This window comes from Amblyomma americanum, chromosome 1, assembly GCF_052857255.1.
Source record: "Amblyomma americanum isolate KBUSLIRL-KWMA chromosome 1, ASM5285725v1, whole genome shotgun sequence".
NCBI classification, from domain to species: domain Eukaryota; kingdom Metazoa; phylum Arthropoda; class Arachnida; order Ixodida; family Ixodidae; genus Amblyomma; species Amblyomma americanum.
This window is the reverse complement of record NC_135497.1, coordinates 89,983,360-90,000,827: the sequence shown is the minus strand read 5'-3', so window position 1 is coordinate 90,000,827 and position 17,468 is coordinate 89,983,360. Positions and strand designations below refer to the sequence as shown.

At 43.4% G+C, this 17,468-nt stretch overlaps 1 protein-coding gene across 5 annotated transcripts in view; it reads right to left on the bottom strand.

Annotated features, from left to right (window-relative positions):
- Window positions 1–17,468, bottom strand: part of LOC144113206 (oxysterol-binding protein-related protein 6-like) — an 87,783-nt gene that overhangs the window by 31,454 nt on the left and 38,861 nt on the right. For all 5 annotated transcript variants that reach the window (XM_077646166.1, XM_077646168.1, XM_077646170.1 and 2 more), the window contains 3 exons: window positions 14,239–14,398; window positions 4,841–4,975; window positions 1,240–1,334 (listed from right to left, as the gene is read on the bottom strand). In XM_077646166.1, coding sequence (XP_077502292.1) covers window positions 1,240–1,334; window positions 4,841–4,975; window positions 14,239–14,398 — 390 coding nt within the window. The remainder of the gene's footprint in view (window positions 1–1,239; window positions 1,335–4,840; window positions 4,976–14,238; window positions 14,399–17,468) is intronic.

The following is a 17,468-nucleotide window of genomic DNA, read 5'->3' as shown; positions in this document are numbered from 1 at the left end:
TCAAGGTTCCCCCTGTATGCAGAGGACAAGGAGGCATGCTTTGCCATGTTTTTGGACCCACGCTTCAAATCCACCATATTCAGAGCCGAGAAAGAAAAGATGATGTGGCTAAAGGATTTAGTGCTTCATCAGCTGTCCCTGTGTGCTCCTGACCCAGAAGCTAAGAAACAGAGGCCAGAACTCTATGCACAGCAGTCTTCTAATGTCTGGAATGCATTTGACAATGTAGTGAGGAATGCTGTGGAAACTGAAGCAGTTTCTGCTGCAGAATGGGAGTTTGCTGCTTACTCAGAGGAGGCATTGTTGAAACGAGACAGTGACCCATGTGAATGGTGGCGGACCGTGGGTTCTGTCAAAGCTGTGCATGAAGTACCTCACAATACCTGCCACTTGAGTGCCAAGTGAGAGGGCATTTTCTGCGACTGGAGAAGTCGTTTCAGCTAGAAGGCAACGACTTCTGCCTGACCATGTGGAGCAGCTGGTTTTCCTTCACGATAGCCTTTAATGTTCATCCCAGCAACGTGCTTTTGTGCTTATGGCAAGCTAGCCTTAATCAATGTTGTGTACTAGCCATTTTCTGTGATATTTCCACTCTACTAAGATTAATTTCTAGACTTTGATATTTTTTGTGCAACCACACACAACTTTTGTGTTCATTTACTCATTGGCAATTGAACTGTGATGTTCTTGAATGCTAAAATAAATATTTTGTAGTGGTTAAATGCATCTATCCTTGATTATTCGATTCGTATTCGAAAAATTTGATGTTTACACACCCCTAATTATGCGTTAAGGTAATTTCAGGAATCACAGCTATGCTCTGCCTGGCTGCATGCAGTTTGCACAGTATGCAAAGAAACTGCAGTGATCCAATTTTACACAATGGCCACCATTCATTCTTTCGCAGTTTTACAGTGTGAGAAGAAAAAGCTCATATTTCCCTAGAATACAATTGAGCCAAGTACTATAGTTGGCTTGGCTGCGTGCTATGAAGCAAAAAAGAAAAAAAAGGAAACAAATCCTTACTCTTTTCAGTCCCTCACTTTATGTCTGCTGTTACTTCACTGCCAGCATCCTGACATAATCCCAAACAGTTTTGCTTCTGTACGTGTGTCTCTACTATCTTAGTCCTCAAAGCAAGCACTTTGCAATAATTGATTAACACCTCACATGCAAGACATTTATCTGGATTTAAAAAGCATAGAATGCTTTTAGTTTGCAGGCAAAAAACTTACATACCTCCAGGTAATTTGAAGACACTGTGCTTGGACTGTTTTCAATCAGCTGCAGAAGATTGGCCAAATGGAACAACTTTTCTTGAAGCATGGAAGCATCTGTAAGCATGGAAGTAATCAGAATGAGAGTAAGAATAGTTTTATAACCTTTAAGCAAATTATGCTAAGCTGGGATGCACAAGCAACAAAACTACAGCCACATTAACGAAGGATTATCTCACTATATTGTAAGCAGGCTGTTTGCACGGTAACCCAATTAAAATTAAAGAGTAGATCACTAATGAACTTAAGGGGGGACACGGGTCTTTCGGGCCGAAAAATCTCGAAAAAATCAGTTTTTAGAAAATGTTATTTTCGAAATCAGCAGCCATTTATCTACCTCTCTGTTAAATTTCTCGCCTCTAAAGTTAGTATTTTACTCACAATACCAATTTATATAATCCATGTCGCCCGAATTTGAGCTGAAATCGGCGCCGAAACAGCAGTATTTCGCAAAGCGTAGCTCCCGTTTCATGCACGGCACCGCAGCCATCTTGGTCTCATTTGAAAAAGCCGCCTTTCGCCTTCAATTTCCCGCCACTGCGGCTTCCGTTCGCCCATTGGTTGCCGAGAAAATAGCAAAAAAGAAAAGGTAGTATTCAAAATCCTATTGGCTGCCGCGGATCACGTGACAGCAGGTCGTCATCCGATTGGTGGAGCTGGCTGGCAGCGTCTGCTTGACTCGCCCGAGCCGCGGGGAGACGCGACTGCTTGTGCCGGGCCGTGCAGTGCAAGAAACGCGCAGCGATGCCTGGTTCAGCGCGCAAGGTGCACTCAAGGCATAAATTCGGCAAGAAAAGGAAGAAGTCGCTGGTCGGTAACCTCAAGAGACGCCCTGCTGTGCGCCCCGACAATGATGAAACTCCTGCGCTGAACGATCGTGTCGGCGAGGCCGCGCAGGTAGGCCTAACGCGCTCCGCAGCACGGGAAGCTGTAAGCGGCAGCGCCCGCATCCGCCGTGATACAGTGATGCTGGAGCCCTCAGATGGGCTCCAAAATAAGACAAAGACTAAACAAAAACTGCGAGAACTCGCCTCAACTCCAGCAACGGAGCGGAAGTCTCGTTGTTTACGTGACGGCAGCGCGTCGGACTGTCTGCTCGACGAGGCAAGCTTCACGATCGTTTGTTTGGAATCGCTCAACAGTTTGTTGAAACTTGTGAAGTGTAAAACGTGTGGCGGCAATGACTTGAGCTTCGTAAAAGATGAGCGAGAATACGGCCTTGCCGTTAAACATTATCTTCAATGTGCGAGCTGTGGAGACGCATCGTCTGCATGGAGTTCGCCGCGGGTACGTGGCGATCAGAAGATCAACCCTTTTGTGGTGAATGTGCTCGCTGCTCGTGCAATGCAGAGCACTGGCAACCAGCAGACAGCTCTAAATGACATTTTTTCATCGCTGAACGTTTCGCACCGCGGTCTCCACAATAAAACGTGGCAAGACTATGTGAAAACAAAGTTGACACCTGCAGCAGCTCGTGCAGCCGAAGAAGTTACACAAGAGTGTGCGCGGTCGGTTCGAGAACTTTATAATGAATTGGACCTTGGGAACCCCGGCAATATTGCAGTATCATACGACGGCACTTGGATGACACGCGGCCACACATCCCACATTGGTGTGGGAACCGTCATCGAACTGTTTACCGGGCTTGTGCTGGACTATGTTGTATTGTGCAACTTCTGTGCCGGCTGCGAGCGAGGCCCAAAAGAAGGTGACCCATCATACCGGTCCTGGAGGGCTGGGCACCTATGCCAAAAAAACTCAGAAAAAAAGGCTGGAGAGATGGAAGTTGAGGCAGCCCTTATTCTTTTTGAAAGGTCGTTGAAGAAGTGTGGCCTTCGCTATACCACAATGCTTTCGGACGGTGATAGTCGGGCTTTTCTAGCTGTGCAAGAGGCAGATGTGTATGGATACATCAAAGTATAAAAAGAAAACTGCATAAACCACGTGCAGAAACGTATGGGAACAGTGTTGCGGACTTTGTTGTCCAAACACAAAGGTGCCGAAAACCTTGGAGGAAAAGGCAAACTGACAGGCAGCCTCATAACAAAGTTAAGCTCCTATTATGCCTGGGCTTTAAAATCCCATAATGGGGATGTAGAGGCTACGCAGAAGGCTGTGATGGCCACCTACCACCACATTACCTCTACTGATGAGGCATCAAACCATATCTTCTGCCCATCGGGACTGGACTCTTGGTGCCAGCAAAATGCGGCAGCAGCCCGCGGCGAATCTGCTCCAAAGCATCGGTACAACATTCCACCCCATGTTGCTAAAGCATTGCTCCCTGTCTATGAGCGACTGTCGGATAGGAAGCTCTTAGAGCGGTGCCATAGGGGTAAAACCCAAAACAGTAATGAAAGCCTACACTCTTTGATATGGGCCTTGGCACCCAAAGAGCGCCACGCATCATTGTTTACTGTTGAGGCTGCCGTGGCTGAGGCAGTAATGCGGTTCAACGCAGGCAGCAAAAGAACTTCTGCAGCAATATTACAGGAACTGGGCCTCAATACGAATGCTATGAGCGCAAAAAGAATGCGAGAGAAGGATGGGCGCCGAGAGCAAAAGTGCGCTCGAAAGCATTCCATTGCGGAAAATATTCAAGGAGTGCTCAAGAAGCGGCACCTGGATACTACTGGCAATCAAAAGGACTACATTCCTGGTGGCTACTAGCCATTTCCTATTGTAAATATATTACTGCACTTGTAAATATTTATTAAACTGTCCCCTGCTTGTTTTTGGGGCTTTTCTCAAAATGCATATGGTTGACTGCTAGCAGTCTTGAGGCCTTGATATCTCAGCAACCAAGTCACATAGAGCTGAAATTTCGGTTGCAATGGAAAGCCTAATGTATGCTGTGTGAAATGTTGGGAGCAGATTTTTTCATTTTACCTTAAAAAAATTATTATTTTCGTTAATTTACCATTACTTGGTACACACATTTTTTATACTGAAATTCAGAAGGTTGTAAAATGAGTAATAATTGACATATCAAAAATCTGCTCTCAACATTTCATAATTCACTATTCTGGCTATCTAACCATGCCTTAAAATTAATTTTAGATGAAATCATTATTTTGCTATTTGGGCCTCAAACAATGGGCATTAATTGTTAATTATCTTGAAAACTAATTGGCCTACACTTAAAATAAATGCATATTTGAAATCAGCATAAAAATTTGAATAAGTCTATGCATTTTTATTAAGATTGATCAAAAAACAACAAAAATAGCTTTAAGACCAGTGTCCCCCCTTAACCACATAAGCATAAACAAACTAAAAAGAATACAGGACAATATTGGTCGACCAGTAGAGGATAGGAGGTAATTTTTTAGTTTCCTGTGTATGCGTGTGGAAGAAAGCAAGAGTGTGGAAGGAATGCTTAATGGTTATTTTGCATAAATCTATGTCGCTTTGCAAAGTACAAGTCACCTTCACAGGACTCCAAAGCCAAATCTGCATTATTACACGGCTGACATTCCTACATTGCTCAATTCAAGACATCCACTACAAAAGAGCTTCCAACCTCTATCATCCCCACTTAGCTGATAAACAAAAAACACCACCTTTGTTTCCATGGTCAATAGCTGATGAGTCCAAGATCCAGGCAGCCACACGACTCTGCTGCTGGTTCAATGGGCTGCGAATTAGGCGGGAATTCTCAAGCAGCATAGGCGAGGACAAACTGCTGAGCTCAAAGCCTGCAAGACAACAACAAAACATCCCAAGCCTTTTCAGAAGCAGCAGCCAATGGTTATGTGCTGCAAAGTTCACACACACTTACATATAGTTCAATGCATCCTTCAACTGTTTCTCTTCTTCTGAAGGAGGCAATGAAGGAATAGTGCACACGCTGCTGACACTGAGTACAGCAAAGTACACTTTCAATGTCCAAAGTTTCCATTATATAACAAGAATATGTAGGAAAAATGTGTAATATATGCCTTATATTACTTTTAATGCTGACAACAAAGTTGCAAAATGGTGCTATGCTCATCTGCTAACTATGTACAGGAAACTACAACAAAAAAAAAACCAGGGTATGTGAAAACTTTAGTATCAAACTCGTGAGGACAAATAAAAAAAGCAAATCTCTTCTCAAAACCCCATAATACCACCTATTTGTCTGATTTTAACTCTGAATTTTGACATATGGTAGCAGCATGTTTTAGGAGCACTGGCAGAAGGAGAATAAACCAGCTCTTGCTCCTTTTCTGAATTTTTTTGAACCCTTAGTTCAAGAACATAGCATTGTTTAAATTAAGTCTTGAATGTAAACTATGGCAGCTATAGCATATGGTTATGGCAGGCATGACTCTGTGGATTATGCAGATTATGGTAGCTTTATTTTTTTATGAAAATTAAAAAAAAAACAGGTAAATGAAGGATTAAAATGACTACACATGTAATTCAAAACTGTACCTGGCATTGTGTGCTACTCTACACAAGTATAAGTACATAAACTGCTAGTCCATTCTCACACAGGTTTCACATAAAACATAGCATCCAGCAGCAGTATTCATGTGTATCACATGTGCCAACCTGCAATATGCGATATGTATGATGCCCGTGCCGTACACTCCTTGGGACCCGTTTGAGAAAATGCAAAGTTGATGATCACATGACTACACAATTTTTTTGACAGAACACCAGTAGAATGAGCCATCTACAATCCATATCTATGGTTATCTCCCTCACTATGCATTACAGCCAAGGTCTACTTCGCCATCTGAAATGTCCCCACTGTAATGAATACCCAACCTCTGGGACCCTCATTACACACTACCTTTAATCAATCATCACTTCACTCTGATCCACAACCATTGTTGGACTGGCTTACTCCCCAAAATTTTGCTCACCAACTCCTGCCAGTCCCAACTCTGGAGGTTTAATGCCAGATAACCACCCTTCCTCCTTCCCCATTCACTAAAAACAAGCCTGAATACATCACTGCCTGGCGCAACACCAATGAAATAGAAAAGCACTTTTTAATATGTGATAGCACCACTAACTACCAGCACAAAATCCAAGTGTACTAGTTTTACAGGCATTCTCCTTTTCCCTTCTACACTACATGTACACAGCCTATAAGATTCCCAACTGCACCATGACAACTCCCTCTATTCCATGGCCACTGCCACGTAGGAATCCTAACGTCACTACCTGCACAGAAAGTATCCTGGGCTAAGATAATATAACAAATGCATTCTAATTCTATTCCTTTATGCCCCTCTTCATTATCCAAGGCACTGCCACCCCTCATTCTTGCTCGCATCAGGCATTTGGTACAGTGCATTATAATGAAATAGACTCAAGTGAAGAGAATTGTTATATTACACTGGCTCTGGAATCCATTAGCGACTCATGGCAACTAAGGGCATATTTTGAGCTACACCACTTTAACTAGGGGCGTGATATGGCCACACGCTGTGTGAAATGAACTTCAGTGCGATTTCTTCTATAAAGCTTGAGCCTTAACAATGCAGTGGTTTAAGCTAGACAAGTACTATCCAAAAGCTATGCAAAAGCTTGTCAACCAGATAAATTAGATGCTTGCTCATATTTCAGCAAAGAGGAAACTTTTCCCAGCTAAAATCATTTCAATGCTCCCCAGGCTCATAACTGCAGCAGACTGACAGAAATAATCAACAAAGCCTTACAATTAGACACATTTTCTGCAACTATTACCTAGTTCATTCCACAGTTATCAAAACCATTACCTTTAACATCATTTAAGTCTACAAAAGCTTAAAGCAGTCTAAAAAAAATTAAAAGGCAGAAAATTTGAATCAAAAACAAGTTCACAAGTACTTACAAGTCAAAAACTGCAAGAAAACAGTATTTATGTAAGCCACAAGAAAAAGCACCGCAATTATGAAGAATTACAATAGGGTGAAATATTTCTAGCCACTTGGCAACAGTGTGTAGATGGGTTATTATATTACGAGCAAACAGAGAGTTGACACAGTTCAGCAAACAAGCACACAGAACCAAAGCTCCGTGTAGTGTCATCTCTTGTTGTGTCCCATGTCAAGACACAGTTTTCTCATTGTGTTCACGAATTTATGGCTGCCTTTAGAATCGCTGCATTTGCTTGGGTTAGCATATTACACCCATATGTTTAAGATCTAAAGCATAATAGCAACTTCATGTGCAAAAGTGCTTCAGCAGATCTCAAGGAAGTACAAATTTTGAACAAATCTTGCACAGTAGTAATAAAACGAGTCAAATATAACTGAGTTTACCTGAGCTGTAATGTCAAAAACAAAATTAAAAAATAATGCTTCCAAGCCAAATACTTACAGTACAACCTATTGTACACATCAGCATAGCACACAAAAAGGCGAACAAGAAAGCTCCAGTACACATAAAAGAACCAAAGGAAATTCACAGCGTCGAAGACATGATATGTGCTGGTAATAATGATGTCTGCTGCTAAAACATGTGCAAACAATTGCAAATATTGTAAGATGGGCACTATAAACTCACTATCTTTTTGGATTATTTTGTCACTCAGTTTAGTTATATAGGTGAAGTGAAAAAATTCTGTGAGAGATTGCATTTGTCCCCATCTCCAGCATGACAGAATGCTCACCAGCAAAAAGCAATCATTGTTCAGTTTGGAAAACTCCTATACTTTTGCTACTACACATTTCGGATGCCATTTTGAGGACTTTCATAATTTCATAACCTGTGAGCAGCACTGAGTCAACACTGTCTTCAGTTAACAGTACGCATTAAACTTCACCCAAATTGGCCATATCGTGTCTACCTAAAAACAAAAACACAAATACAAAAAAGTCAACTACAGGAAATTCAAAAATAAAGAACACCCCTTAGTGCTTCATGAGGCACCAAGTTACAGAGGTCCAGGTCACCTTTGTCAACAATACTGACAGAACAGAGAACAGAACTCTCCTGCCCTATGTTATCAGTGCACACATGGCTGGTCTGATGGGCAAAACATGCAGCTTCTGGCAAAGCAGGTGTAACGAGTGCAAATGTGGCACATACAAGACAGGTTCAGACGGAAAAACAGTAGATTCTGCCCACCAAGCCACATCCCTTTGACGTCATCATTTACAACAGGGAGGGTCTATTTACAGCAGTACCACAGTGTGCCCAATGTTAACTACTTAGCCCCTCTTCATTCGCATGATGACCGCTTCTCAACAAGACTTGACTAGCCTACACTAAGGCACTTGATTATTTTTGCAGGATATGTTAAGCCAGCCACAACTACTACTTTTCTAAAAACACTTGCACTGTACTTGGACACTGCACACAGAGCTCACTGTCGTCACTGCAAACAACTTTCACAGCCCATTTCAGCTCACACTGAACTATAAACCTTTACTAAAAAAAAACATGCAACCGCATTTTACAGCATTACTTCTACTATCTGCTTCCTATCAAAGCAGTCCTCAATCCACAAACTAGAAGATTAAAAAATTTGTGGGACACTTAAGTTCCACCTTTTTGGGTGTGACACGAAAGCGTTAATGGGTCCCGGCAGTGGCTCCTTTTGCGTGTGCACACGTGGACACTGTTTCCACATCGTGTGAAAAACCACACGACACACACATAAAGCCTCGCTTTAACCAAGCCGTACCAACAAGCCTGCGTAGCCCATAGGTAGCGTGCCCGACTCGCAACCTAAGGATCAGGGTTTCCACTCCCGACTATCGTAATTACCCCAATTTTCTTTTCAAAGCAATTCATTTACTTTATATACTTACATGTCCTAATGCTGTTTCAGTTATATTGCGACCTTTTCAATCACTTTTCAAATCCGCCGCTTCACGCGTGACGTAGCCACCTTTTCGACCAATCTGGATTTTTCGCTCACAATGCATAACGAACGACACTAGATTTTCTGCAGAATGAGACTCTTAAAGATATCGCTTGAAAACTGCATCTGAGATTTTTTAACCCCATTAAGAAGCAGCTATTTTTCACTATAGACAAACAGGAATTCAAATGGCAATAGCACTAAATTATTTGCTTGCAGAATCATTTGGGAGAGAAAACACAGACCTAACTCATGCTACAAAGCGTTCATTCTGCTAGCTGTTCTTGAAACCCAGACTCGCGTTATGACCTATGACCAGTGGGTCACTCACTACTGCGCTGGGCTGTGCTATGGGGGCACTAGTGTTACTGCCAATGGCTGCTTTCCTTGGCTGTCAAAAACAGCCACGGGCAACCCCAGGCCCTCACTGGATGACCTTTCAGTGGCCCACTTTATACTGCTGACCGGGTAAATTCTGGCAATAATTTTTACCTTTGCTTTATTGTTTAAAAGCTTTTTTCTGAGCTGAAATAAAAGAGGATCTTTAAATCTTTTAAATACTGCTAGCTAATGTTGCGGAAGTTACTATATTACTGTACCTTGGGAAAAAAAAAAAGCGGATGTGCCTAAAGAGCAAACATTTTTAAAAAGCGTAAGAGAGTCATGACAGGGCTGCGAGTTTTCAGAACTCATAAGCAACCAAGATAAAGACTAGACTTTATAAAGCGTCATGTACACAACTAATCAGGAGGTACTTATAAGCCCAATGAGCAATCAGCAGCTGTAGAGGTATTCTAGATGTACTATCGGCAACAAAAGTTTACGGCACACCAGTACACGGAAAATGTTTTTTTTTTCCCGCGTAGTCACACAATTCAGCCGCATAAAATGTGTGAAGGTATGAGGGGACGTGCAAGCTATATTAAACTTTTGCTGCCGATAGTATGTTCTTACCACAAACCACGTTACAGTGAACAGGTCAAATATCATTGAAAATTTCTATACACAATTCACCATGTAAAATTTCGTAAATAATGCACACAACAGCAGCACAATTTAGTCTGGGAAAAGATGGCAACTCAGGCTGCCATTATTACAATATAGGAAGGGTCTTTTTTGAGTATAGCACCAATTTGAAGGCACTCGTAGCGATCCAAGAGGACACAAATAAACAAAGCACCAAAAGTTTTAGGTTGGCTTCCCTGCACAGCACCACCAGCATGCAGTGGCAGCAGACCAAACACCAGCTACGGTGGCCTCCCTGCATCACAGCAGTGTCGCGTGGAAAAATATACACTAGAGCGAAAGCTGCCACCAGCGAAAGCTGCCGACCTGAATAAGACAGCTACATCGCAAGATGGTTACTGCAAGATTCAAACACTTCATGACTGCCTGACTACCAACCCTCCAGGCCGCTACAACACTCTTGGCGAGTAGAAGATAAAGGAGCAAACCATGGTGTGAACGCTTGCCGCACCACCAACAGCCACGTGCGTAGTGCGGAAGAGCATGCCTCCTGCCACCAGAGCGGGTGCGACTTGGCGCTGGGAAGTTCAATATGTCTATTTTACACGCGACTCCACTCGGCACATAAGTAAAAAATTGCATGTGTTTGCAAAGAAGTCTTTAGAAGCTATCAATATCACCAATAATTTGTTATAACGGTGTTCAACATATCAAGCTTCAACTGTAGTAGCAGAAATAGCAGTAGAAATGAATGTGGGATTAAATGCGGCAACTCTGGAGGCTGAAACTGAACACCAAAGCCACTGAGCCACTTCGGCAGATAGTTGGAGGAAATGTACTAACAGCTGCACCCTACAACCTGATACACAAGGGCACACAAGTGCAATGCACACTTCGCACATTATGGGAGTGATTAGATGAAATAACAATGCATTATCATAAATATGTGCTGGAGGCACAAAATTCCATGCCTGTGCTACTCTACACTAGAGCAGAACCTCTCTGCAGCAAAGTAACTCAGATCAGAAAATTCTTTACTATATCAGGGTCTGCACTATGCTAGTATGGCATGGCTCTGAGGATGCTCTCTAGTAATTTTTTAACTGGCTCTTTACTAAGCACAAAGTGTTGGTTTATAAAATAAACACTCAGAAATACCTTACATCCTGTTCTTATCGTCCCTTTATATGATAATTATTTATTTTCAAAAATCATGTTAAGATTTCATTTACATCTTGTGGAAGTACCACATTTGCATGAATACAATCGAAGTTTGATTCCATGAGAAAAAAACCCGAGCTTTTCCATGCGAAAACCAAACAGTGAAGCATGGCAAAGCGACCCACGTAGTGCTGCCGCACCTCCGCTTCTTGCCGCTGCTTCCCCGTGTTTCACCCTGCCCAGTGCAGCAAACGTAAACACTTTTCTTCCCTTCCCAAATCATTGCTGCATTTTTACTTTCACCTCTTTCTTAGCAACCCGCACTGCCTTCTTTCTACGTTCCCAGCCAGCTTTACTCTTTTTTTCCGCGCACGCCACGTGCTATGCTTCATGGCCACAAGCCCTTCAAAAAGGTGGCTCCTCGCAGCTCTCGTGCTTGGTGGTGAAACCATCTCAAAGAGCATCGTTTTGTCACCTTCTGTATCTATATGCCTTCAAATGTTGGCCTCGCAATTCTAGACTTCATGCATGCCGCGTTGTCATCATTCCGCAGGAAGTACATCGCTACACCCGGACGCTCTTTACTAAGTCTTTACTATAAACAAAAAAAAAGCACAGTCTATGCAAGGTGAAATGGGACCGCAGTTTCACTTTACTATATCCGAGTTTCTCTATTAGTTTACTATAGCGGAGTTCTACTGTATGACACAGCCTAGAGAGTTCAGAAGTCTCCCGCACACAAATCCACATTAATGTGAAGTAATATGCGATACCTCTTACCTCAGGTGCACAAGGAACAATTAACTAGATTGGACATTCATAATTCCAAGTAGCAAGAAATCGAAAACAGGAGCATTCAAGTGTCATGCTGCCTTAGCCTTCTGAACTAATCTACATTATCTTTACTGATGTGGGCTCTTCATTGCTCTTGTAAATGTTGCCTTCGTTTATTTTTCATTTTCTGCTTTGTAAGTAAACACAACCGCCAGAGAACAAGCTCCTGCACACTTTTGACCATCTGCTCATCCGGTTATCAAATATGTACTGTAGGCAAACAGCAGCAAAAATCTACATGAAATTAGCAAACACCAGTCCTTGGGTAACTGGCAAATTTATTCAGTGCTCAGGAAAAAGCAATAGAAAAATACTTTTTAATTCTACAACCATACATGTCATACCAGACGCTGTGAGCCAATGGCGGCCCTTAGGCAGAGTGCTCACTGCTGTGATCATAAGTTGGGAGACAATCAAAGTGGCCATGATTAAACTTGGAGATTTCGGTGGGTCCGCGCTGCAAGTCATCAAAGAAGCTGCTGTCGGATTGCAAAAAGAGAAATGTTTGCAGATTGTCCCTAGGCTCTGATCCGGTTTGTTCAGGTAGCGCAGTGCAGTACTGCGTAGAACTCAGGCCAGACTGGCTTCCTGTCATCAAGAAGCTGCGAGACGACCCAGGGGCCTGAGCTCCAGTTTCACCTGCAACTATCACGGGTGCTGTTTCTGAAGCAGCTGGCTTCGTGTCAATGCCCTCAACAAGGTCATCACTAGATTGCACTGGGTCTAACAGCCAGTTTAAACCTAATTCTTCTTGCTTATGGGAGGGTCTTTCATTTGGCGTTCCCATACCACCACCCAGACACGTCATCGTTCTAGGCTGCTCTATGTCACGACACAACCTTGACCTTAATGACAGAGACAAATCCTCCCCATCTGCATCATTATTTTGGACGGTCTGCCGAAGCACTAATTGAGGCACGAGGCTGCCTACACCTACAGTGTCATTGGAATGAATTCTTTCCACTTCAGCTGAGCCAGCCTGGCTTTTATCAGAGACATCAAGAGGCAAGGCTAAGCCTGATGGCCTCCTTACAGGTGATGCTGATGTTGGCAGGGGGAGCTTGGAAGAGGACAAATTTTCAGCATTTTTTCTAGATGACGTACCTGGTGAGGTCATGCCATCAAGTAATTGTGGTCCAATTTCTTTTTCATGAGCCTCAAGATCATTCTGTTTCCCACATTTAGAGTCATTCAACAGCAATACGCTTCCTTGATGCTGCTTATTAGTTTCCGATTGGACAATTCTTTCGGAAAGACCTAGCTGCGTCACAGATGACTTATCCGCTGACATTGTGCCCACAATTACTTGTGGGGTGGGCCCACTTGCAGGCTGTCGTTTGCGTCCTTTCAAAAGCACGCGTGGATGGGTATGTCCCACAATTTTTACTCTTGCATTATGCTCTCGTCCAATAACTTCCATATCTGGCTCAGTATTAACACCAACATTAGTGCCTTGCCTTAGCCTCTGCAAACCACCGAAGTTTCTGCCATGACGGGAAGCCAGTGAACTTAGGTCAATTGGAAACAATTCATCTTCGATGTTGCTGTGACCTTCCCTATGACTACCAACTTGAGCTGCACTGCCATTTCTGAAGAGGAGCTCATCAAAAATGTGGGTTGATGGCATATCTTCGGTAGAACTCCCATGTGTCATAGAATCCGAAAAGTTACTTCCAAGTGCAGGGTAAAATGTCACAACCAATGTGTCTGTGTCAATGCCACAGGTTGTGGCACCTCGCCCAATGCTGCTGCTTTGGGCTGTATCATCTGAAGCCTCAGCGCTAACCTTTGGCTCCATGTCCTTGCTCACATTGGGCGACATCTCAGATGCACTTTCACTTGTGCCTAGCGCCAATGGACTCTCATTTGATGCATCACAGGAGGCCGCAACCAATGAGCAGCAGTCATTAGCACCTTTCACATCAGAAGTAACTTCTTTCTTCGCAGCCTCGAACTCTCTGCCGCTTGCACTTGTAGATGGGAGATGCGAAGCAGCAGCAGTGTCAACTTGTGGGCTCTCGCCAGCTGCAATGTCCCTTGCTGACATCTTTAAGCACTTGCATGTGCGCGTGGAGCCCTGGGGCCCCAGAACAGAGCCAGCAAAGCCCACTTGGGTGCAAGTGCGTGCACTCAGCATCAGCTCACGATAGCAGTGGTGACGACGGCAAGTTGGACTGCCATCTGGGGAACAGCCACAAAGAGTCAACGCACCTGATGGCCCGTTGGCTCCTGGAAGGGTAGCAGAGTCCTCAGCAGCAGGAGATGTCATCTTGGGTGCCTCCCGACTGCCAAATGTTATTTCATGCTGCCGGTATAGCCGGTGGTGCTGTAACTGGGACACCCACTGCTGAAACTGCGCCTGGTTTTTCACCTGCATATCAAGCATTTTCACTAAGCAACACCTTGGGTCCCAATGTTGACTTATTTAGTTACCATCATAGTCTGCTTAGGCTTCTCCATGAAGACTGGCCAATACAGTCGAACCCACTTGTAACAGCCCCACTTAGAACAAACACTTGCTTAGTAAGAATGAAGGCCATCGCGAGGCACACTCTACAGCTATGGCACTACTGTCGCAACCTATCGGCTTTTGTTTTCTGCACTGAGGAAATGGGTTACATGTGCACAATGATAAGAAAAAGAAAAAGTCGGCCATGTGAGTGCATTACTCAGACATGCACACGCTTCGAGGTCACTGCGTGGCTTGGCTGCATAAGGAAGCAATCTCATGGCGTCAAAGAAAAAAGGAGCGGGGACACCATACTACCCTTAAAAAAAAGCATCCTGCATTTCTTTTTATGACAAATCGGAAATAAGATCATACCTCACCTCAACTGAACTATGGGAAGTGACACAAATTCATTCTGTGCTAGACCAAGCCAAGCTATCACTAGCTATCACACTGGCTATCACCTGCATTGTACGCACCAATCACATTCTTTCGAAGTCAGATGCCAGAAGTCACACAGTATGAGCGCTGGCCTGCCAGTTGGTAGAGTGCTTCTCGTACCACTGTTACACAGGCTATTAATGCACAAGTTACTGAACTTGCCAAATTTATACACACGTGCTGCTGCCATATGGCATATTGAGTGGTTGCTGCAGTTCACACACGATACAAAACAGACAGAACATGCGTAGAAAATGTTGTATGTTACACTAGACAAAACATGCGCAAGGGATGAAGCATCAAGAAAACATACAATTAAGTGAGTACGACTTTTAAATGAGACTTGCATGGAAAGACAGTTAAAAAAATTAATACCTTGGCACTACTTGCCAAACATGACAGCAGACCAACCTTGAGCAATACTGCTCACATTTGTTCCAAAAAGCATTTTTTTCAATAAAAATGTGTCTTTGATCAGCAAGATCTTTCCTATTTTTTTCTCCACAACTACCACAGTTGCAATTCTGCTGCAGCATCCTTGCTCTTTGGTCAATGCAAAATGCACCAAGAAGCAAAATTGCATAAGCACAGCACTCTACAAAAATGACACAGACCTGATGGTTTCCAGAGCTTCAATTTTAACTAGACAATAATAAACATAAGTTTTACAAATGAGTAAGCATATACTAGGAACCTTTTGTAGCATTTACCTTCTACAGCATTTCTTTCCTACAATACACAATGCTGTCAAATGCTGTTCCTTAAAGACTGGCTTGGTAAGCAAAACCGTTCCCTCTGGTTCGGCCTCTCTGTTCAGCGAATGGACAATAAAGAGGAATACAGAGTCTAATTACATTGAGAGATTAGTGTCCCAAGATTCCAAATAGGTAATTTTTACTAAGAACTGATCTTGTATAAGCTAAAAAAAAGACGTAAAAGCGGAACACTAATGATGCCATGCAACTATTCCAATAACTACACCTGATCAAGAGATTTGTACACCGGCCATGATTAGGTCATCACTTTCACATGCACCACTATTTCAACAGGAAATGCTGCTAAAATAGCTACTTCAGGAGTGCAAGCCACGCACAAACTCTTAGGGTCGTTCACACTCTTCACCAACATTAAGGCTGCCATTAGCATGAAGGATAGTAAAATAGGCTTTGTGGAAAACAGTATGAAGATGCAATCAGTTTATAAATAGTATTGCCACAAAGAGCCATGAAATCAGTGGGAAAAGCAGTTTTGTTTTCATCTGTTTTCATTTTCCATGATTCACCGCATGATTTGGCGTTTTCTCCGATTTTCCAGATGGATTTATGTTATGTATCGGAAATATGTTTGGGAGTCTCGGTACATCAAAAAATGATGTAACGTGTATACTCATGTTGTGTGGGTATAAATACCATATAAACGCCTGTAAGGGCCGCACCCGTGTATGGGTTGCACCCTGTTTTACAGAAGGAAATATTAGAAAAAAAATAATATCCCTGTAAGGGCCGCACCCATACTTTCCACACGACCCATGTCGGAATAGCCTCGAAATGCATGCGCCGTGGCCTCCGCGATCAGCTTTGGCCGCGAGCAACGGCGCACTTCATCGCGGAGGCGACGCATGTGCACAGGAGCTTCCAGGTGCCGCCCACGGATGGCGCCAGAGGCCCCGGTCCATTATCATTATCGTCAACTTTTTCCTCCGCCGCGAGCTCCCGCCAGCTCCCGCTATTCATATCAGCATCAGTATCACCAGCTCCAGCGTTTTGTTGCTCTCAAAGGCATGGGTGTTAACTGGCTTTTGCGTGGTGCCGCGGAGCTTTGTAATTTTAGCAGTTTTAGCACGATAAGGCAAGCACCTTAATAGCTATATGGCTGGGAGTTTGCTATCGAACAAGGCAAGCGTGCGGCGGGCAGGAAATTCGACGTGGCCAAAAGGTGCGTCCGACGATGGTGCAACCAAAAGGATGCATTGAGGAACACAAGCTGCAAACAGCGTGCTTTCCGAGGCAAGTAGTGCAAGTTTCCTGAACTGGAAGAAGAGCTGCTCTGCCAAGTAATGGAAGCACAGAACAACGGCTACGCGTTGACAGCGGACATGCTGCGCGAGTTCTAGTGGGATGAGCGTGCACTGGAGCACAGCACCAGATCAGAATGGGAATACACCGCGAGTGGCAATTAACGTAGAATAAATGCCGCTGATTTTCTGATTGGTGTGTTTTTACTTCAAAAAAAATTTTTTTTTTTTCGTAAATTGCGTGTATGGGCCGCACCCAAAAATTGGCCCTCAAATCTGGAAAAAAAAGTGCGGCCCTTACACGCGTTTATACGATAAATGATTCATCTGATATTTTCTCAGCAACATAGACACCTTTTCAAGCAAAAAAACTCCTGGTAATAATCCCAACGGGTAGTCTATCAGTCCAGCATTGCTTCTCGTTATCGCCGGTGTCTTTTCAAGTGTGCCTTCAAGAGCCCACAATAGCGCAGTTGTCGCCTAAAAATGCACAGCAGTGGTATTGATGACAATGTGTTCTAATAACAATACAAATCT